Genomic DNA, 26,223 nt, shown 5'->3' with positions numbered 1-26,223 from the left:
TAGTCACACTGTTTTACATATAGTATATTTGCTCGTTTGATAAAAGTTTCATAAATACATAATAATAGGTATCCTATTTACCCCTTAGGTTCATGCTTACTGTTTCTAGATTTATGTAAGCGGGATTATTTTTGGGTTAATAATCAAATTAATTTTCTACAATTAAACTAAATATGTCAACAATATTCATTGAAATGATATTTAAAGAATGAAATCTGAATACGTATTTATAAGTGTCTTATATCTGACTTATTACATTCTACAAAACCGCCTTATTCTAGTTTAGTGGAAAATTATCTTGCGTTTTGTGTTGGCTATTTATAATAAAATCACAAAAACCAGAAACAATATGTTCTAATTTATAACTGTAAAAGTGCTAAAACGCTGAACCGTAAAAGAAACAATCAATTGCAAATTTATGTGAATAATTTAACATGGTTGACATACAATAATAGTTTTGTGTATATTCACATACTTATGTATGTATAATTATATTATATATTTTCTAAGAGGCATCAAAGTAGACAACTATAAATAATTAAATACGGTTTTCTTCGGCACAGTTTTGGTTTAATTCTTCCATTGGTAAGCCTTCTTTACGTGTGACAAAAGTTTGCTTTGCATTATTATATGTCTGATGGACATCAGTAACTTTTTCTATTTCGATATACTCATCCTCTTCGCCTGCTATGATTTTATCATCAACCGGAAGTATTTCCCTTTTAACTTCAGTCAGATGGGACGCAGAGTTATCGACTTCTTTAAGAAACGAAAATTTGTTCTCACATTTTTCTTTATTTTTAGACTCAAGCAGGTCCCGCTTCTCATGGCTCAGTAAATGATGCTCAAGTTCCGTTCGGAAAAAAAACTTTTCGCTACATAGATTACAGTCGTAGGGCCTGCTCTGCAATCCATGCTCATGCATGTGGGATAGCAAACCACTTGGAGCAGTAAACACAGCAGAGCATATATAGCAATTAAAGCCTCGCTCTTCACAACCAGCAAATGTGTGTTCGACTAAATGTTCTTGGAGTTTTTGGGTGCATGGTAGAATCAATTTGCAGATATTACAACGACTTTCAACCTTCAATGTGCTTCGGCAAGCTTCGGAACTTGGTTCATAAGGGACATTAAGTAACCTTTGGCCTTTAAAATGTGCGCCAAGTTTGTGTTTCCGGCAGCATTTGTCACAAACTTTTGCTTCTCCGTTAATCGGGTTCGGAATAGACTCTAAGCAAAGGGCACATACACTTTCTGGAACGTTGGAAGATTTAGTATGGAACCTAAAAATAAAATGTTATTATAATTTATATTTCAAAATTATTTATCTGTTTCATTACTGAGCATGCAAACTGATTTCAAAATCGGAGTGAAGCGATTGTCGGCAGCAGATACATTGCATGGGAAGCTGACTCTCAATGTTGTGCTCACTGAGATGTGCTTTAAACGCTGCAACATCGTCCAATGGTTTGCTGCAGTGAGAACATTTTCCGGATTGACCAACCTTGGAATGTTGCAATTTGTGTTCTGCCAATATAGCTGGCGAGGGGAAAATTTCATCACAAATGAGACATTTGTGTTTACCGGTAGAATTATGACAAGTTCTCATGTGATGTTCCAACTCAGTGCGTGACTTAAAATTTCCTGAGCAATAAGCGCAGCGTAGACTAACACCCGTTTTTATGTTATGAACGATTTTACGATGTGAATTAACTTCTCCTTCTGATCGGAAATCATTACGTTCGCAAATATCACAGCTATAACCCTTTGAAGAGTTCGAAGAAATGGAAGTTGGAATTATTGACTCTACGGGTGATCGTATTCGGTTTGAATCTGTTTGAGATTTTAAATGATGTTGTTTCGGTCTGTTGTAATAGTTTTCCACATTTTTTGGTTTCTCTATTTTATGCTGTGCATACATCTCTATCAATGTCCGGCTTGTGTCAAAATACCGTCGACTAAGGCCGTATATGAGATCGGGATGTTTCACGGTATCTGTATCCACTTGCAAAGCATTGTAAAACTTGCCATTGGTCAATGTAGTCGCAGCCTCATGGGAACCAGGAAAAATGCTTTTATTAAGATGTGCCGCAAAAGCAATATTGTAGTCAAGAACGCTAGTATTGTTATTTTGCGAAGAAATAGGCATTTGTGGGGCTTTGTTTATTAAGGAATTCATATAAAGAGAGTTCATTTGACTCGGCATATTTGATGATGTTGATACTTCTTCGTATGTTCCGTTCGAAGACAATGTTTCTCGATTATTGTCTGTGTGATGATTTTGCATATGTCGATCTAAAAGAAATTCTACATGAAATGTTTCCGGGCATGAAGGGCACTGGAATTGGCGAGCATGTGCAGCTAAATGAAAATGCATCTCTAATTCATTTGAACAGATAGTGCGGCAAAACATGCATTGAAGGGAATTGGGTATCGGTCTATTAAGACCAGGATGATGTGATTTGACGTGCGTACTAAACTCTATTTCAGATCGAAATATTTCCATACAGGCTGAGCAACGGAATATTTTAGTTTCAATGGAATGTGTACAAGCAAAATGCATCTGAATTGCCATTTTTGACTCAAATAGTTCGGAGCACACAGAACACTTGAACATAGGGATTGCGTGCTGCTCAAACATGTGAGCTTGAAGTTCCTCCGGTTTTGAATGAGATTTGTCACACTTGTTGCCTGCACAAATATATTCAGAGCTTGTTATTAAATAATGTGAAATCACATGCTGTTCGTGTTCTGATTGTTCTTGTAGAGCCAAACCACAATGATGACATATAAGGTTTAAGTCTTGCGTTATATGTGTTTTTAAGTGGTTTCGAAACGTATCAAAATCTGGTAATCCAGCATTACATTGATTGCAAAAAAACATATCTGGCTGGAGAGACTCTTCTGGCATTGGGAGCGCAGTTGATGAACGTCGATTATTTTGACTAAGATCAGTGGGCTCATCCTCTTGTTTTTCAGCATGGACGTTTGCTGAAGGTAAAAGTGGCTCTAGCTTTATATTACTCTCATTTACCATGATGAGTTCCCTTTCAACTGTTTTGTCACTTACCAAACGAGGACTAAAAGTACCACATGCAGCCAAACGATTGAAATGTTCAAAATATGAATTGGGACTGGTCAATCGATCGACATGTGCGATCCGTATATGTTGAAATAAAGCTGGAAGGTTTCCAAACTCTCTAGTGCAATATTCACAACTCAGCTGGAACGGGTTTATATCCGAAATAGCGTTACTTATAGCAAGCTGTGGAGCCGGTTTCTTTACGGAAAATAATTCATTGCTATGATTCGAGCTAATATGTTCATTGAACTGCTCAATAGAAATAAACTTGGACTTGGAGCAATAATTACACGTCAGCAGATTGACTGTGCTGGGTCGTTTCGGATGGTCCACTCGATTTGTTTTACTATCACCGGTAATCAATGATGCGCCATAGCTCCTTTTTTGTAAACTTCCACCACTTGATACCGATTCACTTGATCGAGGACTGTAATTAAGAGCTTGAGGGTTTCCCCCTGCCGATAAAATGGTTGCTTGTTTCTTGTGGTTTTGCATATGCGAAGTTAATGCTGCAGCTGTATTATAGCCACGATTGCATACCGTGCATTGGAACGGTTTCTGATTATCGTGGGTTTTCATATGAATTTTTAGATGATCACTAAAATTAAAAGTTTTAATAATTAAAATCTTATCGGCAGTTCAACATTTATATAAATAAAGTTAAAATTTCATAGGTTGAAAACTAGACCATTTCAACTACGAAAATTCTTTACTACATACATACATCTTTATTACCTTCGAGAGAAAGCTGCCTCGCAGTGTGGACAACGATATCGTCGATCCCCAGTATGTAGCTTTGTGTGGCGATCTCTAGACCTTTTATGTTTGAAAAGTCTAGCGCAATATTCACATTTGAAAGGTAGATGTTCGGCATGACTCTAAAAAATTACATTTTATTACATCCATACATTTATTATGTATACAGTAAAACATTTGTTTAACTATGCATTCCTAAAATATATGTTAGCAAATTATTTATAGTAGCGTATAACTAATTAACAACGATATTTGAAAAAATAATTGTACTTTGTTACTTTTTACCTGCAATGTAAATTTTAAAATATTGTCATATACATACATATGTATATGCAAATAGACTATTAAAACTGTGCTATTATTTACAATTTGCATCATATAATATCTTGTAGTCATCAAAACCAGTGGGAATTTCCCATTCTGAATTCGAATTGAACAAAGAGCGTATCTGGATAAGTAAAATATGCCAATATTATAAAAAGAAACTATTAATATTGATATGATAATGAAATATAAATAAGACAAGGAGATATTTTAGTTATACCCTAAAAACTAAATAAAGGAAATAATTACTGAGCTTAAAAAGAGATACCCAAAGTTTTTTATCAAAGAAATTCACAGAATTTATAAATAAAATTGCGGGTATCATGATATATGGGCGATCTTCGTGTTACACCTGTGGCCACGCACATCATACAATTCAAAGTTTTCAACTGTTGCGCATATTGTCAACACTTTATAGCGGTATTTTTTGCGATTTAAATTTTTTTATTTAGAATTAAGTTAGTGGCATGCTATTTAACAAAAATATTAAAAATTATAAACAAAACTCATTCAGGGCTTATACTAAGTAATTTGAAAATTAGTATGCTTTACAAAATGAGCTCGAAATGTAAGAGACTGACAAGCGATGAAAAAATTATATTTTTCATTTTCTTAATTTTATTTATACTATAATTGAAATTAATGTTTTCTTTTATTTTTTTATTGAAATAAGAAAGTTAGTCGCGTTATTACTTTAAAAATAATAAAATCTGCCGCTTTTTTATAAGCAAAAATAGCAATTTTGTGATTTACTCATTAAACGAAAAAAATTAGAGACCATAATTAATGATGAAAATCTCGAACGAACGAGAAAGGCCGTAAGAAATTTTAAGAAAGTATGGTGGCAATTATAATTATCGAATAAAATGCATTGAAGGCTGGGTACGGCTTTATTGAAAATTCATATATTGATTCAAATCTTTTATTAAATTAATTACAATCATTAATATTTAAGTTGTGAGCAAATGGTAGAAAATTTGTAATTATGACAGATAAAAGTAAAATTTTAATATATCGTCATGATAAATCTGATCTTAATTCAAGAGCTAGGTAAAATTTTGATAGCATATAAATGCCTAGGTTATGTATGTGCATATATCAAATGCGTAGTAGCGGGCTAAGCAACATCCTCTGTTCTCAAATTTTCAATGTAATAATTTTTTTCTCGTTTCATTAATATTTTTTGCAACAACTTTAAATGTCGTAATTGTGTTCGTTTTAAACTTCAATTGTCAGAATGTTACGTTCCAACTGGCATAACAAGATATAAATTTGTTTACATCTTAATAAATTTTTCACCCCAACTTCCATAGCCTTATACTAATACTTTAGTATGCATCTAAAACTAAACGAAACTAAGTTTAAATACACCACAGAAACACATACATACACATTTAAATTTCGTATGTATGTACATGGTGAATCATAGTTTCAGCCTTTTTAGCGGCATTTTTGCTTTGAACAGTGATGGTACCAGCCGACGTTGACGCTGACACTGAGAACGCCTTACGAACTCGTAAAATGAGCCAATTTGTATGCAGATTCATAACGCATATTGCACCACATGAACAAGTTATCGTGTTGGTTATGGTTTTTTAAACTGCTCACCAAATCATCAAGACATGTACATAAATACAGAAAATATCGTAAGACAAATGGTAGTAGCAACGGAGGTGCTGTCGGCTAGTCAAGACAAACAAGTAACTGATGAAGTATATCAAAACTTGACAGTGCAAAAATTTACAAATGATAAGAATCTCGCACACTTTATTGCTGTCGTTTCAGCATAACTGTGGCACCATGAAATGGTGTTTTTGCGGTTGAACCCAATTGCTTTTTTATACCATTGACAACGCTGTTGGTAACATCGAAACGAGTTTATACAGAAGCTGAGATGATCGCTTAATAATAGTTTCATACATACATATACATATTATACATTCATATATATAAATAATGAAGATGACGAGACGAGTAGAAATTTGCGAGACTGTCTCTTTGTTCGGCCGTCCGTCCGTGCGTGCAAGCTGTAAAAATTGGGATACCTTGATGAAACTGGGTACGCGCGTTCGTTTGCAAATAAAATACGAGTTCGCAAATGACTGCCACTCCCACAAAGCGCCATTCATCGAAAACGTATAAAATGCCATAACTTGGCACAAGGGATCACAGTAGCAAGGGGCACCTGTGGGCACAAAATGGGCGTGGCCTCCCTTCTAATACAGATAAAATCGGATAATAACCTCGTCAACTCCTCACTAAAGCTTAAATGCGCTAGAGACGTTTAATTTAACCCCCGAGGTGCTATGAGACGATTTTAAACAAGCGGGTGTCAATATATTAAATGGGCGTGGTCCTTCGATTTTTAGGTAAAATCACATATCACAGGACCCGCTGGACCGATTTCTACCAATTTGGTATGTGGCAGTCCTCTGCCATTTTAATGTTACAATCGGACTACAGCAACGCCTACTTTCCTTAGAATACAATTTTAAATTCCATCTGATTCTTTCCATTCGAGTGTACAAATCAAAAGCAATTATTATAACGGGATAAAACTTTGCAGGAATAATGATTTTACAGTATACCACTTTATGACCAAAAATTGTCCAAATCCAACTAAGTCTTAGCAACACCAAACAAAAGCTATAAGCCGCTTGGTTTCAGAAAAATCTCTAATAGAGAAATAGAATTGTTTGTAAATGAAAAAAGACGTGGAAGACGTTATTGGCAGATAAATCGTTCCCCTTCCACTCAACTTCAATTAAAATCTGCTGTACGTAAATTAAAAAAGCGCCTTAAACGTGAGGAAGAATTGAACACCGAAATGTATATTATATAAAGAAGCTGTGTCCAAATTCAAACAAGCAAAATTCCCTTTGGAAAGCCCAAAAGTCAATGAAGCCACCAACTGACTCCAACATGCCTATACGAGACTTGGGTGGAAATTGGGCTCGAAGTGACGCGGAAAAGGCTAATTGCTTTGCAAATCACCTAGAAAGGGTATTTCAACCCAATTTGCCAAAGAACAACTTTAAGCTGTCAATCTTACCCAACGCAGCTAAAGAGTCGCCCGAGCCTTTTAAGACTTCACCTTCTGAAATTATTGGTTTCATCAAAGAACTTAATCCAAAAAAGCTGCGTCATGTACTTGATAAAATTTCCCCAAAAATGCTAATTGAGTTACCAATTATTGTTGCAAAGGTGCTCTTCAATGCAATTCTTAGTTTCGGATACTATCCAATTTCATGGAAAAAGTCGCAGATTATCTTGATAGATAAACCTGGGAAAGACTTAACACAGCCGTCTTCATACAGACCAATCAGTCTTCTATCCTGTCTTTCAAAGGTATTTGAAAAAGTATTACTATCAAAGATGTCTCCTTTCCTCCATGAAAATAATACAATACCAATGCATCAATACGGATTTCGTGCGAAACATGGCACCATAGAGCAAGTAAATAGAATTACTAACGAGATAAGGAAAGCATTTGAGCACAGGGAGTACTGTTCAGCAATATTTCTAGATGTAGCTCAGGCGTTTGATAAGGTGTGGCACGAAGGTCTTTTATATAAGATTAAATAAATTCTACCTTTAGAATTGTATAAAACATTGGAGTCTTATTTAAAAAATAGAAAGTTTATGGCAAAAGTGGGAGATTTCATATCTGATGAACGACAGATAAGGGCTGGTGTACCCCAGGGCAGTGTTTTAGGCCCAACACTATACATCATATATACAGAAGTTCTTCCAACAGCTAATAATGTATTAACTTCAACTTTTGAGGACGACACAGCTATAGTGAGCCGTAGCAAATGCCACATTTTAGCATCAAGAATATTAGCGGATCATTTACGTTCTGTCGAAGAATGGTTAACGAACCAAAGATGTGCCCGGCAGTAAATAAACAAATATTTAGTACCCCAAGCGAATGAAGTAACATATTTTGGTATTCACCTAGATAGAAAGCTCACGTGAAGAAAACACATCTCTAGTAAAATAGCATGTATGAAGATCAGAGCTGCAAATTTAAATTGGCTTTTAAATAAAAACTCCGAACTTAGCCTAGACAAGCAGTGGCGTAGCTAGGGGGGGAGGGGCGAAGGGGGCCGTCGCCCCGGGCGCAACGTCTTGGGGGCGGCAAAACGATCTTCGCTGTTTTTTAAAACTCTAATTCGGGCAAAAATTCCTGAAAATTGTGTCGAAAGTGTGCAAGATATAGGGCGAAAATGGGTTTTTTATGGCTTTTAATAAGATGTCTTGTAAATTTTTCAAAACCGTATTTTCAAAACCGTATTGTGAGAATTTTGGAACTTCAGAATTTGCGTGGCCTTCCTAAATTTTATATACTTAATATCGAAGATATTTAGGTAGGTAGATAAAGGGGGCAGCAGAACATCCTTGGCCCCGGGCGCCTGAAGTTGTAGCTATGCCACTGTAGACAACAAAGTGCTTTTATATAATGCGGTCATAAAGCCGATTTGGATGTATGGCATTCAACTGTTGGGTACGACCTGTGCAACTAATATTGATCTAATACAAAGGTTCCAATCAAAAATGCTTAGAACAATCACGCGTTCACCATGGTACATGCGTAACGAAAATATCCATAAAGACCTTGGTATTCCTATGGTAAAGAAAGAAGTAGAAGATAGCAGAACTAAATATATATCTAAACTCCGAGATCACCCAAATCCTTTGGTTAGTGCCTTGGTACATTTTTGCGATCAAACAATTTAAAAGAAGAGATATGCCTGCGTATTAAAGAGCGACGTATCACCAAAACAAGTCAATCACTTGCTTGAGCCTGTCTAGTTTTTAAATAGATTTAAGATTTTATAACTTATTGTTAGGCTTTAAGAAAAAGCAGATCCAATAAATAAAATACTTTTGAAAAAAAAAATCCAACTAAAACTGTTCAAGCCCCTAGGTACTGAACTGCCTATACTTGTAGTTGACTTTTTACGAAAATATTGGTCAATTTTTAGACACATAATTAAAATTCAGAGAGAATCCTTTCCTGATAGTAGTACGTCTGTGTGCTACATGTGGGTTGAAGGGGTCAATACTTGCCTTAGCCCCCATATACCTAAAATAAAGATTTTCGAACTTCCGGGTGAATTTATACCGCATATTATCGGCCAATATGTGAGTTATCTTAATAAAATTGAGAGTGTGTGTGAAAAATCGATTTCTGGTAAGTTTAAATTTGGGACTTCATGGATAATGTATTGAAATTACTATAATGCTATATATAATAAATGCGTTCGGTTTTCTTGTTTACTTACTATAAAAAATTTCTGACTTGAACTAATTATTTTGATATTGCTTTTATACTCTCGTAACATGTTGCAAAAAAGTTTTGTTCACCTAACGGTTGTTTGTAATAGCAAAAACTAATTGAGATAGGCATGAATTCAACTATATAAGTGTGTATGTATATAAACTAGGGGATCCGGCCACGCGTTGTTATTTATGTAAAAAGCCGAAAACGTTTTTGTCGGTATAAGAATCCAAGGGATTGTACTCAAGGTTTAATTTTAAATATGTTCATACAAATAAATTTCATTGGAAAAAATAACAAATTTAAGGGTGCTTTCTCAATATCTGGTTACCAGCGTTTCTGTTTAGTTAATAGAGTTGTACGCATAATAGACAGTACTTAATAAACATCAACAATGCGTATGGTTAATAGGGCGTCCATTTAAGAAAGCTTTCACTTTATTCTTTATTTATGAATTGTTTTAACTATCATATCTTCTAAGTTGGTTCGAACTGGACACAGTGTGCTAAATTTTACTAAAATCGGTTCAGTAGCTTAGGAGTTCATCGCGGGAAAACAACGTGACACGTACTTTTTATATATAAATATGATCAGGATGATGGGATAAGTCTAATTCCGAGTGACTGTCTATCCGTTTATTTGCTAACTTTAGTAAGATTTGAAACTTGGTACATTGGCACCCAAAGGAGACTCATGAGCGTAATCTGAAGGCTACCACGCCCACAAAATGCCAGTAAACGAAATCTTATGAAGTGCCGTAACTAAGCTTCACAATATGACATAAAGCTCTTATTTAGTACAAAAAGTAGTTGTGACCGGAGGGGTCAAACCTTAATGGGTTTAATATACATATCTCACAAACCAAAAAAGTTAAATCGACCAAATTCGTTCAGGACGAATATTGGATAGTCGAAAAAGTCTATATTGTATATCGTCAATAGATGTCGTTGCTGTCGTATATCTCCAGTGCTACCAATCACATTGTGTCATACCTTATAGTGTAGGAAAGATGAAATTTTAGACTTCATTTAACTAAAAAAATTAAATTCGGCAAAGTTGAAAAAAATATTACAGCTGTTCAAAAATGAGTGAAAATAATGAAGAAATTCGCTTTATATTGAAATTTTTTATTAATAAAGGGAAGAATGCCGCGCAAGATACCAATGAAATTTGTGAACAATAGTTCTCTTCTTTCCGTTCTGGAAATTTCGATGTGAAAGATGCACCTCACCCTGGTCGTTGAAAAAGTCGAAGAAAAGTCTGCTGAAACGAAATGAAATCGAATCATTTCTGAAGCGAATGGTAATAGGAGATGAAAAGTGGATCACCAAGATCTTATACCTCATATAATGATATCCGTCTCACTGATCGAATTTTTCTTCATATACTCAGTATTTTAAATTTAGTCTCTTTGGTTGAGTTTATATGTATCACATATATCTCATTTGAGTTTACTAAGTTCGTTTTAGTACCAATATTCCAGATATCAAGACTAAGTGAGTCTACGACCTATAATATAGTTTATAAAATAACAAACAATCACTGCACTCTTTCGCCGAATAATGTATTATTTTAAATGTATGTTCAATTCTTTCGCAACATTCTTTAATATAAAGTAATTATTTAATATTAGTAACAGATTAAGTTTTATTATCTGCCAAAGTACCAATAATACTCCTTCTCTTTTAGCAATGAAATTTTTATTATCATTAATGGTTTTTTAAATTTGCCAAGAAATTTGTTTAAAAATATTATTGTTTCTACATGAAACATTAAAATATTTCCAACAAGTTTATGTTTGAGGAAAATACAGGATCGTTGATACTTCTCAATATTAGTTTTCATCCATTAAGGATACTTTGTTTGCTTCCTAACTTACACGCAATGTAATCAAATATTCAAATATAATTAACAAGAGTCGTAAGTGATTTACCAAAAATACATTTCTTAAATCAAAATATTTTATATTTTTATTGCATACGTTAAGCTGGTTTAGGAAATAACGTACCATATAGCCATAATTAATAAGAAATTTATTCCTAATCTTTTACTCATCTTATACATAACTAAATGGATATAAACATATAGTATAAATAAATCCAAATGAACAAAAATTAAAAAATTTAATTTTTCATATATTAAAAAATATATTATCACCCCTTTCTTATTGAGTCTCACCTGTTCGTGTTTTTTTAAATAACCAAGCCGCGGAAATGATTTTTCACAGAACTGACATTGATAAGACCCATCAACGTTGCTTCCCTTAATGCCATCTCCTGTCAACTTATCAAACTTTGTCGCGACTCTTTCGATTTTTCTCAGTTTTGTAACAAGCTTCGCAGTGTGATACTCTCCATGGTGGTAAAGGTGCTGGCGATGAAGGCGCACTTGTCGTTTGTGTTGAATATTCGAGTTAACATTGCCTTCTTCAAGTTTAGCCGTGTTAAGTGTCTCCGCAGAACTTTTTTCTGCTGGTTTGGCATCTTCATTACCTCCCATTTCGTTTCCGTCAATATTAACTCGTTTACTTTGACTTTCGTTTTGTTTAACACCTCCGTCTGAACGCTGCTGCGGAAAGTATTGCATGGTTTGTAGATGTGCAAGATGTGGCGTTATGTGTTCAAGATTTTGTAATGAATTTGGTGTTAAGGTGCCATCCGACACAGACGGTGAATAGTTTGAGGATGTTTGCGTTGAGTATATATCTGCAAATAAAAAATATCAAACATTTCGATATCAAATTTGCAAAAATGTACATATTTTTAGTGAATATTAACATTACACTGTATTACACTCCACTTAACAAATACAACGGGTGATTTATTTATTAATTAAGTTTTAAACTCTCGTAACATGATATAAAGAATATAATAATTCATCTACCTATTACTTGTAACACTTAGAATTAATCGATATATATTATTATATTATATGTACATTCATATCAAGATGACGAGGTGAATTAAATTCCTATTGTTCGTATGTTCATTTGTCTATGGAAGCTGGAACTTTCGAACATTGAGAATCTTAGTATTGCCTGTGGGCGAACTCGGATCATCGGCACATCGTCTATACAGTGATATATACATGTGTAATACCTTAGTCGCAAATCATGTCAAAAATCATGAGTTTACAACGGATTTTTAGAAAAAGGCAAATAAGTATATAGTATATGAATGTGTACCACTTTACTTATATCGTATTCTTAAATTGAACAAATATGCACGCAACGATTTACCAAAATGAAAAATAACTCAACTCCTCTCACTAGAGGTGACCCAAAATTGTATATTTGTACGTAGCCATACGATAACGACATCAATAACAAGTAAGAAACGGCTATGTTTTTATGCAACCGAACAGTTTTTACTATTACAATCAAAGCTAGGGAAATACCTTAAGGTGCAAAACGTTAACCAGAGGATCGTAATCCAAGCGATTATATATATATGTATACATAAATATATATAAGGGGTGATCCATTTGGAGGTGCTCAAAGTTTAAAAAAAAACACAGAAACTTCAATTTATTGGGGAATGTTTATTATCATTCGAAAGAACATTCTTTGGCATTTGTTTTTTGAAGATAATTGCTTTCAAATGTTGGCCGCGGCTACGTCTCTGATGGTTCATTAGTTGAGTCCAATTTTCGATTCGTTAGAGCATTCCGAACTGGTGAATGACACACGTGATGTTTTGCTCCAAGGTCTGAATCGATGCGGGATTGTCCGCATAGACTTAATACTTTAAATATCCCCACAGGAAAAATACTAACAGTGTGATATCACATGATCGAAGTGGCACCGTCCTGTTGAAACCAAATATCGGCGAGATCACGAGCATCCATTTCAGGCTTCAAATAGAAGAAATATGGACCGATGATTCCACCGGTCAGGAAATGGCAGGTCATGAATATCTTCAGATTGCTCTGCGTCCCAATTGCGGTAATTTTGCTTTTTTAAATACGCATTGAGCCAGAAACGGGCCTTATCGCTGAACAAAATTTGTCTCGAAAACGTCGAACCTTCTTGAAAGCGATGTCGCTTGGGAAGGTCGCGCGGCTTCGGTTCTTGAACATGCTGTATTTTGTACGCTTTCAATTTAAGATCCCAACAGGCGAAAGCCTTTCCATGATCAAATTACAAACAATACTGAACAAAAATAACATAACTCTAGCCGGTATATATATACATATATATATACAAAACTCATACACCGACAAACATATTCGACATAATGTTTGTTAGAAAAACTAAAATCGTGACACTATTCATATGTAGAATACAGGACTTAGGATGGTATTGACACAATTTTATTTATTTTTACCAATACTACTTACTATTAACATGCCACAAACTCATTAATTGAGATTCATTAAGGTACCTCATATACCATCATCAATCATATGGAGTAAAATCAGCAGGAAAAAGTGGACGTAGCCCCGTCCTCCAATAAGTGTAATGTCCATATATCTTAAACCACTGTAGCTTCTTCTTCTTTACTGGAGTCGACACCGCTTACGCGATTATAGCCGAGTTAACAACAGCGCTCCAGTTGTTTCTTCTTTTCGCTACGTGACACCAATTGGATATTCCAAGCAAAGCGAGGTTCTTCTCCACCTGGTCCTTCCAACGGAGTGGAAGTCTTCTTCTTCCTCATCTTCTCCCGGCGGGTACTGCGTCGAATACTTTCAGAGCTGGAGTGTTTTCGTCCATTCGGACAACATGACCTAGCCAGCGTAGCCGCTGTCTTTTAATTCGCTGAACTATGTCAATGTCATCGTATATCTCATACAGCTCATCGTTCAATCGAATGCGATATTTGCCGTGGCCAACGCGAATCAATATACCTGCTCGTTTAAGTTCTGCAGCTCGAATTATTTTCTCCAGCAGCAGATCGATAGGGTATCGCCTTGTCTGAAACCTCGTTTGGTATAGAATGGCTCGGAGAGGTCCTTCCCGATCCTGACGAAGCTTTTTTGCTTAAACTCAGCCGTATTAGTTTTGCGGGGTTATCAAATTCAGACATCGCGGCATAAAGGCTGCTCCTTTTCGTGCTGTCGGAAGCTGTTTTGAAATCGACGAAGAGGTGGTGTGTGTCAATTCTCCTTTCACGGTTTTTTTTTCCAAGTGTTGGCGCATGGTGAATATCTGGTCGGTTGTTGATTTTACAGGTCTAAAGCCACACTGATGAGGTCCAATCAGTTTGTTGACGGTAGGCTTTAATCATTCACACAATACGCTCGATAGGAACTTATGCGCGATGTTGAGGATGCTTATCCTACTCCCTTTTTGTGGATTGGACAGAGCACACTTAAATTCCAATCGTTGGGCATGCTTTCGTCCTACCATATTTTACAAAGAAGCTGATGCATGCTCCTTAACAGTTCTTCGCCGCCGTTTTCGAATAGCTCGGCCGGATATCCATCGGCCCCCGCCGCTTTGTTGTTCTTCAGACGGGCAATTGCTATTCGAACTTCTTCATGGTCGGGCAATGGAACATCTGCTCCAGAGCAGAAGTGTAAGCCGAATAGAAAATCGTTCGGCTGTCTGTTGTGTTAATACTTGACGTCGAACCTTCCTTGTGTTTGTTGACGTGCGTTTTTTGCTGCACAGAGGCGGGGGCGAATCTTGGCTGCAACAAGGTAGCAGAGCGCACGCACATCTAAAACACTGGGGACGTGTCTTCCGTTTATCACAACATGATCGATCTGGTTGGTGGTTTTTCGATCCGGAGACAGCCAGGTAGCTTGATGACTTTTCTTAACCATATTTCGGGAGGATGGAGTCATGTGTAGATGTTCACGGATGTGACGAAAATTCTCTGATCGCCATTCACTTGGGAGTGGCCAGAAACGATTCTTTTACATATGGCCCAAGCAGCTCACGACTTCCGGTGGGGGAGTGGTTCTGGGTAGCCTAACATCCGATTGGCGAGCTAAAGTGAGAAGGCGAAACCTCCCTTCCACAGGGTTGTGGGCTGGGTTTGGGACACGCCACGTAACAAACAGTACCAATGAAAGCCACTATAGCTACAATAACCAAATTTGTGTATCGTAAATTTTATAAGAACACCTACCGATAGTTTAAAAACGGTTGAAATCGGATTACAATCCTGCTCACTTCCCATATAAGACATAAAATTGTATCACCGAGTTAGTATGAGAGGACTTTAAAGAAGCCAGGATCAAAGTTGGAGGATGGGCGGACTACCTATTTCAAACAAATTCAGTTCGTCACATTCATCTTTCATTTTTATGTTACATTGTGAAAATGGGTGAAATCAGAAAACAACCACACCTACATAAGTATGTACTTTCTTTATCAACGTTTTAAATTTCTTTTGATTCTTTGACTTCCCAGTATACAAACCCAGAAAAAATAATATAACGAGATAAAACTTTGAGCGTATATTGCCTTTGAAATATGCCACCTCAAACTGTGCAAATCGCACCAAGCCCCTAGGTACCTAATTTACTGTACCTATAATTAACTTTTTAAATAAAATATTGGTCAATGTGTGAGATATATAATTGTAATTCGGAGAAAATTCTTTCCTGATAATAGAATGTACATATGTACTTGTATGTCTAAAATGGGTTGAATCAATATATCTTTTAGCACCCTAATATTAATCAAATTGTTAGTTATCTCAATAAAATTGTGTTTTACTCAAAACAGAGTATCTTTGGGCCAAAAAGGCATACCATTAGGCGAGAACTTGACCTAGCCTATCTTTGACTAATGTCAGGATTTTCGAACACCCGGTTGGCTTTATTCAATATGTGAAGAACCTTTATGAAACCTTGAGAGCATTTTATTAGTCTGTGGCCATTTAACTGCAAGTATTATTGGCAAAAAAGATCAAATCGGGTTAATACTCCTATAAACCTAATATATGGTAAGATCTTCAAGATTTCGTCAAATTAACTGAACTTTTAATATTGGATATAATATAATATATTATAATTTTATAAAGTCTTGTTCCTTCATCAGAGATAATTTGGACAAAATATTGTCCGTGTCCCCTCATTGGATCGTACAACGACAAGAAAAAATTTGTGTTGTGTTGTGTTGGAATTTCTAAATGCGTCTGTGTACCTCAGTTTTGTAAAATAAATAAATGCCATCTAAAATGGCTCTTAATTATTGCAAAAAAGGTAGCGTAGGTATTGAATTCAGAACAAAAGATCAAAAGTTATCAAAATGGTATAAGTGTTTTCTTCAATGCTATCAATTTTTTTGTTTACACGTTTTACTATAGACAAGGTTTTAGATAGCACAAATGTGTATTTGTATCAAAAACAGTAAACAAAAAGTGTTTATTTTAATTAGTTAAAATATATTTTTTATAGAAGACAACTGGCATTGACGCTGTTCTAGGCCAAGGCGATTATAAAATGTTTTTTGCCCCGATCTAATGTTTCTAAAGATTGGGAATCGAGTACAGCTTATATAGCACTAACTTTGTAATATATTTTTGTGTCAAGAAATTATCTTTTTAAGAACTAACTAACTTTGTTATATAATTTTATGGAACTTATATTGAATAAATTATATTTTTCAAGAGGATTACACAACATTTGTAAGCGCAGGAATAATTAAAGCAAAAATATAATGTCTTAATGATCACATATGGGCTTAGGAATATTTCGAGAACTTTAATAGCTTAATCGAGCTAATTGCTTTAAAAGCGCATTTAATAACTGCACAGCCCACGCGATTAATTGCCAGTATCTACACACATACATGCATATGCGTGGGTGTCACTCACATCCTTATTAACTAACGCTGTATTAATTATTAAGCTTTCGTTAAAAGGCGCTAAAAACACCGGAAATCTAATTTCAACGAATCATACGGGAGACACATCACGAAGTTAATTTAATTAAAATACCCTTCTATATACAGATATATAATACACATACATATTGTACGCGCTGATAATATGCTTTGCTATGTTTATCACAGATACATTCGATATTGGTGGTTTATGTCAGACTATCTGAGCCTTAAGAATTAATTTAGAAAAATACAATCAAACATTATAAATACACATATATGTATGTATATAACATAACATACAACACAAGCAGTTAGATAAATATTAGAGAACTGTATTATCTTTAGTATGATGGATCATACAATTTATACTTACAAGCGTGTAGCACACACAAATATACATAGCATACTTTGTCTACATAGATACATACATACTACGTATTCACTTATGGCTGTTCGTTGCGTGAGTTAATATCACTTAAAGAGGATGTAATTGCCTGTGCCGACACTTGAAATACAAATTAGCTGTTATGTGCTTTCGTCGGTAGCATCTCATCAATACTTTTCCTTATCATTATTTTATTATACATGCTTCCCCTTTTATGAAATAATACGTACGACTGAAGAGATTATTACTGACAGTTAGTAATTCTCTAAAATTTAAGTGATGAAAGTACAAATTGTTGGTTTAAACAAACCGAAATCGATAATACTCGTAATTAGTTGGATAGCAACAAATGTTAGACGCCAGCTGGCTATTTGAATTTTTTTAAGTTTCATAATTTACTTTAATTTATTGGGTTTTGTTATCCATTTTCGAACACTTCCAGCCCTGAGTATAAAGACCGATGGAACTACCGGTCGATTAAACGATATAAACTTCCCAATAAACCGACATAAATGAAAATCAAAGGGAACGTCAAATGTCATCATAGACTCTTGGCACACCCACAAAAACACGTTTATTATAATTATATAAAGTGTTTTAACTAAGTTGAAAATTAAGAAAAAAAACAATAATTCCTATTCTAATAACACTGTTCACTTTTCACTTTTCAAAATGGCGAATACCTACTACACGAATTTAAAACTTCCAGTTAAATAAACATCGTACATATCGGTCAATAAGTAAGAGGTCTGAGGTAAATTAAGTATTGTAAATATTGTGTATATATGAAAACATATATGTATGTATATTGCAGATACTACAACTTAATTTATTTTTTATGATATCTTAATGGAATTAAGAAGATTTTTTAATATAAATGTGGTATAGTGTATAGTGATTTGTACAAAAAATAACGCGAAATTTGAGTTTTTCTGAGCTACATGTATTAAATGTTCGATTGTGTTGTTTCGTTATGTTGGTATTTTAAACGTTTAGTTAATTTTTAACAGCTGTTTTGCTTGGACTCGTTTTGGTTCGTATTCGCTTTTTGTGCCAAAATGGCTCAAGTGATGTTGGACTCAGTCCGCGTCGAGTCAGTAGTTTATTGTTAAGACGTGGAAACCAAAGCTCAATCCAATGGAATGTAAAGGTTTTCCTAAGAGTTTTCTTGGACTGCAAGGGCGTCGTGCTTCATGAGTTCTTACAAAAGGGTCGTACGGTCAATGGAGAATACGAACAGCAAGTTATACGTAATTTGCGCAAAGTAATCCACCACAAACGAACATATGTATGTATTTGTGGAAGAACAAAAACTGGTTTTTGCACCATGATAGTATCTATTAATAGTGCCGCAGTCACAGGATTCCTCAGATCAGGCTAACAGTGGCTTGTTTTGTTTTGTCCCAAAACTGAAGAGACCCATGAATGACGACGCTACGCTATGATTGAGGAGATAAAAACTGTACCGAAGGAGGAGCTAAACAGGATCACAAAAAGTTACTGGGGTGATTATTATGAAGGGGACCTAATTACATATGTTAATTTTAAAATAAGTATTTCGGTCCCGAAGTAAAATGTTGTAATAAAAATAATTGAGTCTACGACTTATAATGTACATACTTATACTTATAAATAAGGTCGAGCAAAGAAGATTGAATTCTTACTCAACAGTTTTTAATATAAAGTTGTGAAACTTAAAAATTGCGAGAGTAAAAACTGTTCAGTTACATCCTAACTTAGCCCTTTCTCACTTTTTTAGTTTTATATTACGAAAGTTTTTCAGGAAATATTATATTAAAGTACTCAGTTTAAAAAAATTTACAAACTGTAGGATTTTTAAATATGTGTCAGGCCACGTTAAGAGAAATTGTTAAAATCACCGTAATATTTGGCGCCTTGTGAAAGTACTATAGAATTCTCCGGAACTCATAATATAGTACATCTATTTTTTTTTGTTTAAAGTAGTAGGTACACCCTTTTTCAATAACACGTTTTCTTGAGCTACAGAAGTTTATCAAGAGCTGAGAAAATGTTTCAAAGTCATTCTTGAAGTTATGTAAAGCGTAACTGTACACAGCCTTGTACGTCTGACATTTTATTATTTTCATTTTTATACTCTTGCAACCTGTTGCTACAGAGTATTATAGTTTTATTCACCTAACGGTTGTAAGAAAGAGGAAAGTTGAAATCCGGGTGTTATTAAAACAGCTGCACGACTCCATAAGAACGTGTGTATTTTAATATTTGGCAGATGTCTCTTAAAGTCTGTCGCTCTCTATGTGTTCAGTACATAACAGCTGAAGATATGCCTCAGAATCAGCAATAATTCTTGGAATTTGAAATTTCATTGAGACCAAATGTAATTGAAATGATTGGATCTAAAGTATCAAAGTTTAGATGCGAAAAAAGCAGTCATTACTTATAAATGTAGATTAATAAAGTGTTTTCCGTTCTAATCATGCCATTTACATATGAATGTTTATTAACGTTACAGAGTAAAAATTATCATTCCAAGGCATAGTTTTTAGATTAAGTATCAAAATTGTCGATAAGCATTCAAAGTTTCCCATTTAAATAAATTGTAAACAATATTTTTTTAATTCGAAAAATTTGTTTAAAAAGATGCTAATCGAGTTTTGCTTAAAAATAATTTAGAGAATTTTAAAGGGTTCTGAAGATCTATGAAATTGTTCATTTCTCCCTCACTTTGAAATATAATTTTAAAGCGAGTTGATCAAGAGTTGAACAATATACTGAAATTATAAAATTTTTGGTTTTTTTATAAATTTTATTTTTTTGGTGAGTTTATTTTAATTTCTAGTTATATTTTATATTTCCATGAAATATGTTTATTACTTGTTGACAAATATTAAATTTTGATTCTAACATAATTCAATGTTGGTTAAGATACATTAAATTCTTATGAAACAAATGCATCTTTCAAATCATTTTCAATAAAGCTAATCTTTCAAACAGTTTGTAAATTTTAAAGTCGAAACTTTTCTCCAGGCTAAAATCACAAAATTATCCATAAAGTACAAATTCGCAACCACTCTATGTGCTAACTATGTACCAAACTAAAAAATACATGCAAAATGGTAAGAAAAGAATAAATATCAAAAATTGTGCCTTCTAGAGAATCAGACATTTTCGCTTGTCCTAGTGGCGGCATATTCGGATTTTCACTGTATCTAAGTAGATCTAAATCACATATTTATGTATATTTACATATAAAATTCGATGTCTGAAAGCTTACCTGAAGTTCCAATTTCCTTTGTAGCCTGTATCTTTTCAATTAAATTTTCAAGTCTTGAACTTGGCCCTCGATAGAGCATCTTTACAGCCATTATATTAGAGTCATATGTTCACTATTTTTAATGTTTTACTGTTACATGTATATTCACTTACGTATATTTTAAAATTAAACAAAATCATATATGTAACTGTGATTCTTACAACTTGACTTCAATTTATAAATATTTGCTCTTATTTTTATCAAACAACTTAATTACGCGAACACCGAACCCAGACTGAAATCATGATTACCACTGTTTTAAATATATGATGTTAGGTGTTACGTTGGACTTTAACTATTTCCATATGGTATTTTTATATCTAAGTACATATGTACATTCAACGTCCTCAAAGGGTTAATTGAGCAATCAACATGATATTCGCTCTAAGATTAATAATTTCAAAAATAAATAAGTGATGTGTAAAACAGTTTTAATTTGTACGCTTGGTATGAGTAAACGCTACAACTAGAAAATATAAACCATAAACAAGAACAAGAACTGACACTAGAACACAACTATTATACACGAGCGTTCGCCAACAACTGATGAGTTTGGTGGCGTTGTAGCTTAGCCACTGCTGGTGGCGCAATGGGATTGGGAGCAAAAATACACTGATGACAAACACCTATGTATGTTATCTTCCCAGCAGAGAAACTAAAAGGAGAAACCAATGCTTGTTGATACTCACAGCGTTAACGGGCCCGACGAGAACCTGATTTCACAAACACAACGGCATCATACAGGTTCAGTTTGTTGTTCGTCAGCCAAGACGCGTTAGCGAACACGATTTGCTGTCGTACATAGAGGGTGAACGAATACAGACAGGATGTAAGGGCGGCGATTTTATTGTCCGAAACTGTTAAATGGCGCTAGCGCCCACACATATTTTCTGCTATCGTCGGCAGTCGACAGAAGCATTTTTATCATTTACTACGATACGATACTTCGTGCCGTCACGGTGTTGGTTCTTGTACTGAAATCAACGATGTTATTGGTGTGTTCATTCGTGTATATTCGCCTTTGTTTTCAAAACCATGTGTTGTTTACTAGCGTAGAAAAGAGATGGCAATGTAAGCACATTCATATACTTCTACATATCTTAAATGTACACTTATTTAAAATCCTTATATACACATACTATTTGTCAAAAGGTAACAAATGCATATATACATATATATATATGTATACATTTTCAAATGTTTTTATTTAAATCTAAAAATTGTAAATTTTTAAACATATGTACATAATTAATGTTTTAATATTGGTTTATATTTTATGACACGGTGATTTACCAAAAAATTAAATGTATATATGAATTCACATACTCGGTCTTTATATACATATGTATGTGTGTAGATGTTTTTGATTATATTACTAAATAAAATTTAATTTATCTTTTTGTTGAGTCATAAATTTATTTCGATTGCTTGCGAAATAATACGTCTTTAGAACAAAAATGTTCCTAACACTACAAATCTTGTCTTGACCAAGTTTTTACCAATAGCAATTGCCATAGTGCTAAATGAAACTAATTACACCCAACTCTTTTTTACACAGTTTCTTTTTACACGGATTTGAAGTTACACGGTTGAAGAAAAAAATTTGTTGTAAAAAACTTTCGATCTAGTACGGTTTCAAAATCACTGTCTTGTAATTATGTTTGTTTTTACCACACTTAGCACCATTGCTGAAATGAACATACTATACATAGTAGTAACTGGGAAATCCACTTATTCGATAATTTTTACCTACACATTTTGTTCGCATGATATTTACATTGCTGAAATGGATATCTTCAGCGATGATATACCTATGTACATACATACATATGTATATAAATGCACGTATGGTCTCCAACTATTTTATAACAATTTTTATATATTATACGTAGAAAGTTTAATAGAAAATGAATATAACATGAACATGAACATGAACATAACAAAATAAGAAATTTTCTACATTCTTAATCGATCTAAGGGATTTCGTCCAAGTATACAATGGCGCGTCGGTTATATCTTCCGTCCTCTTAGTTTGCATCGTATTAGAGAGGGGATCTGTGGTTTAAGAAATTTTGAAACCACTAAAGAGTTATCAACATGAATTCCTCAAGACGAATTTTTCCGATACCTCTCCGGAAGTGTGAAAATTAGTGTAATCGGATAATAACTCCACCCAATCTATATATAACGGTAATGTTTGGTTAGAATTGCACAGCCAAAATGCTACGAAAAGCTTCTTTTGGGGTCGGTGCTAAAACTAGACAATGGTGGCACCGCCTACCTTTAAGTGAAATAAAAATATTTCAGGTCCAGTAAATATGTATATCGTGATAAATCTTTGCATAACTAGCCACTTCAGGATAAAACATTGCAAAAATTAGATATAACTGTTCCAGTAGAATATATACATACTTATATGTATACATATATAGAATATGTAAACCCAGAGTCTATGGCTAACTTTCTACCGACATATCCGTCAATCTCAAAGATATATTATTGAAATTCAGAGGGAATTTTTCATTTCATTTCATTGCATCGAGTCAATACTTCCCAATGCCAAACTTTAATGCAATCAGTCCAGAGGTTGGTTGTATCTCATTTGAGAATGGTTTTAAAATTATTATCGCCAAATAAAATATAGTGACAACAATAACTTACAAGCAAAAAATATTTGAAATGGCTGATTGCTGTGTTACCAGCTCCATAAATTTACCGAAAATTGTAGTCTGCTGCCTTCTTTGTATTGGATTTTAGTTTATTTTTCACTTTGAAACCTACAGTTCAAACCGACATTTCACCTTTGCATCATAATTCAGTTTTAAAGACTTCCACTAATAGCTTTCCAGAATAATCAATATTATTAAGTTTGACATTAAAAAAATTAATCCTCTAATTACCAAGTCAAAAGTTATAATTTGACTTACCATCTGATGAACGAATATGCTCATCTTTTTCTGTGAACATTTCAAATAATTCCATCTCTACTCATTAAATCTAAATACAGTGAAATTTCTAATAATCGGAAACCCACTGCTGTATTATATTTCTATTGAACTGATAAGTGCGAAACAATGTCAGCCAGAAATGAATGAATGACAATTATCCCATTAGTTACCGTTGAGCCACCGTGACCTAGACGGCACCAACGCAAGAAATTTGTTTGCTGTGATCATTTTACATATTTTTATTAAAGGAAACTGTCGCAAAACAACTAAAATTAATTAAGCTGGAACTATAAATTATACGCAATTTTCTTGACGAAATTTCCACGTTTATCAGAGATAGTTTGAACGAAATATTATCAAAATAGTGTCCTTGTCCGGTCATTGGAACGCTTTCATGTCTGCTTATGGGAATTGCTTTTGTATAAAAGTAATAATTAAAACGTTACGTTCATGAAAATTGTCTAGTTATAGGGGGTGTCCGGCTATGAGGACTGTCCGCATTGGGGAATTTCACTGCATTACAATGCTTAGTGGAACGAGTTTGGTGCTTTCATTAATATACCTTTTACTAAAAATAATTTATAAAAAATACTCCCTTGTATAGCATAATCGCTACTTAGTTGTTTAAATACTAGTGAACTAGCAATAACAAGTTTTTTTTTAAAGAAGTGTGGGCAGGTTTTCGTGTGCACGGCTTTATTTTATGTGGATATGTTAAATATCGTACGTCTATCGTTTAAATAGGGACAAATATTTGAATCGCTTTGTAAAACATTTATCAGCAACGTAAATGCTATTGTTAGAAATAGCTTAACGCTGATTGGTCAACGAATTCTCTACCTCATTCATTTACGAAGTTTGATTGGCCGCTTAGATCAGTAATTTGACTCTTTTGAAGGTGGAGCGGAGCATGCGCTACATCAAAGCGTGAATTCTCTCTTTTTATATATCAATATATGTGATGTAGTGATGATACAGAGAGCAAGCAAATATATAAGTTTATATACATACACGTACATATCTTTTGCTAATTGTTATATAAGTATATAAATAATACTTAACCACTTAAGTTTATAAATGTTGCTCGCTTAAGTCTTTTGATTTCATAATGAACAAAATAAAGGTTTGCATGTAAATATGCATCCATACTTTTAGTTACGTCCACAAATATACTATATAAGTTTTTTACACACATATACCCACAAACATACCTATACATCTTTAATGGCATCACGCATTAGTTTTATCTCTAGCTACAGTTCGGTTGGGATATTGTGGAAGAACTAAACAAATACAAACTCTCTACGCACAGAAATGCTTTGCCGCGACTAAACTGAGCCTGCTTCAATCAAAATGTTTTGGGTTTTATTAGTTTAATAAAAATAATTGTAAATAACATATGTTCTTACAGTTGGGGTACTCACAACCCGTAGTAAAGCATCGTAAAATCGTAAAATTATAAATTTTTACACTTGTTCAAAAAAATTGTTGTTGGATTTCATACAAAAATGAGTTTACTCATTTACAATTCTCAATGCTATGCTATTTCGAATCGTTATAACTTATAACTTTATGAGACTTGTGAAAACCCTAAGTATAAATAAATTTTAGATAAATAAATGAAATAATTTGTTAATTAATATTTAAATGTGTTTTAATTATTATTTCTTCTAAAATGTTTTATTATAGTAAAAGTGTTAATGCAGAATAGGTTTCAAAGAGTAAATCTATATTATTAGCAGACAATGATATATTACAACAAAGGTTTTGTTCTCACTCCAGTTTAAAAATCTGTATTATTTGGGTATTCAAATTAAAACAAAAACCAAATGCTGTTCATATGTGAAAACGAGGAAAACATATTAGGAAGCGCCAAGTATTCAAGTGTACTCAAGAACAAGTTTTTATGCAATTTTATGAAGATAACTCACATTCTGATCGACATAATCAGCATAAAGTTTTCATTGTCGAAAAGTTTTATACTTATATCGACGCTCACAACTTAGAAGCACTTTGCTTTTAAGGCGATTCTAATTTCTGGAAATTTATTTGTATATGTATAAACATGAAAAAAACTTTTGTTCACTATTAATAAAAACCAGGAAAAAATGCAGTACAATACAAATGACATGATCGCGTTCAATAGAACATATACATGTGTATGTATGGCTGTACAAATCAGATTCAATATAATAAAACGTACATAAAAATGCAATTACCAAAAATATTTGTTTTGTTAAAATTAAATAAAAAATAATGTGTTCTCAGTAAACATAAAGATAATTTCGAAGAATTTCAAAGCTAAGATATAAATTAAGAGTACAAAATGGATGCCTCAACCCCCATTTTCAACACTAATCTTTACT

At 33.8% G+C, this 26,223-nt stretch overlaps 1 protein-coding gene across 3 annotated transcripts; it reads right to left on the bottom strand.

Annotated features, from left to right (window-relative positions):
• Window positions 1-21,650, bottom strand: LOC120772124 (zinc finger protein 423 homolog). Of its 3 annotated transcripts, none has more exons than XM_040100537.1 (5): window positions 21,599-21,650; window positions 11,625-12,151; window positions 3,818-3,960; window positions 1,341-3,680; window positions 1-1,283 (listed from the first exon to the last, which is right to left on the bottom strand). In XM_040100537.1, exons 2-5 carry the CDS (start codon window positions 12,030-12,032, stop codon window positions 539-541), a joined length of 3,636 nt encoding a protein of 1,211 aa, XP_039956471.1. In that variant the 5' UTR covers window positions 12,033-12,151; window positions 21,599-21,650; the 3' UTR covers window positions 1-538. The 3 variants fall into 3 exon arrangements, with proteins under 3 accessions (XP_039956471.1, XP_039956470.1, XP_039956472.1); XM_040100536.1 differs by lacking the exon at window positions 21,599-21,650 and adding an exon at window positions 20,871-21,438; XM_040100538.1 differs by lacking the exons at window positions 1-1,283; window positions 21,599-21,650 and adding an exon at window positions 20,871-21,438 and having other exon boundaries at window positions 2,096-2,295; window positions 3,071-3,680.
• Window positions 21,651-26,223: the final 4,573 nt, after the last annotated feature.

The sequence above is a fragment of the Bactrocera tryoni genome, chromosome 3 (genome assembly GCF_016617805.1).
Source record: "Bactrocera tryoni isolate S06 chromosome 3, CSIRO_BtryS06_freeze2, whole genome shotgun sequence".
In the NCBI taxonomy this organism is placed as follows: Eukaryota; Metazoa; Arthropoda; class Insecta; order Diptera; family Tephritidae; genus Bactrocera; species Bactrocera tryoni.
Note: the sequence above shows the minus strand (reverse complement) of the source record. Positions and strands in the feature narration are given on the sequence as shown.

Coding starts and splice junctions, on each gene's coding strand:
- LOC120772124 (XM_040100536.1), bottom strand. CDS start 20,961: ATGGCTGTAAAGATGCTCTATCGAGGGCCAAGTTCAAGACTTGAAAAT. Junction 3,961..11,624: donor ATTTAAAAAAACACGAACAG/GTGAGACTCAAT, acceptor GTAATTTTTTAG/AGTCATGCCGAACATCTACC. Junction 1,284..1,340: donor GAAATCAGTTTGCATGCTCA/GTAATGAAACAG, acceptor TTTTATTTTTAG/GTTCCATACTAAATCTTCCA.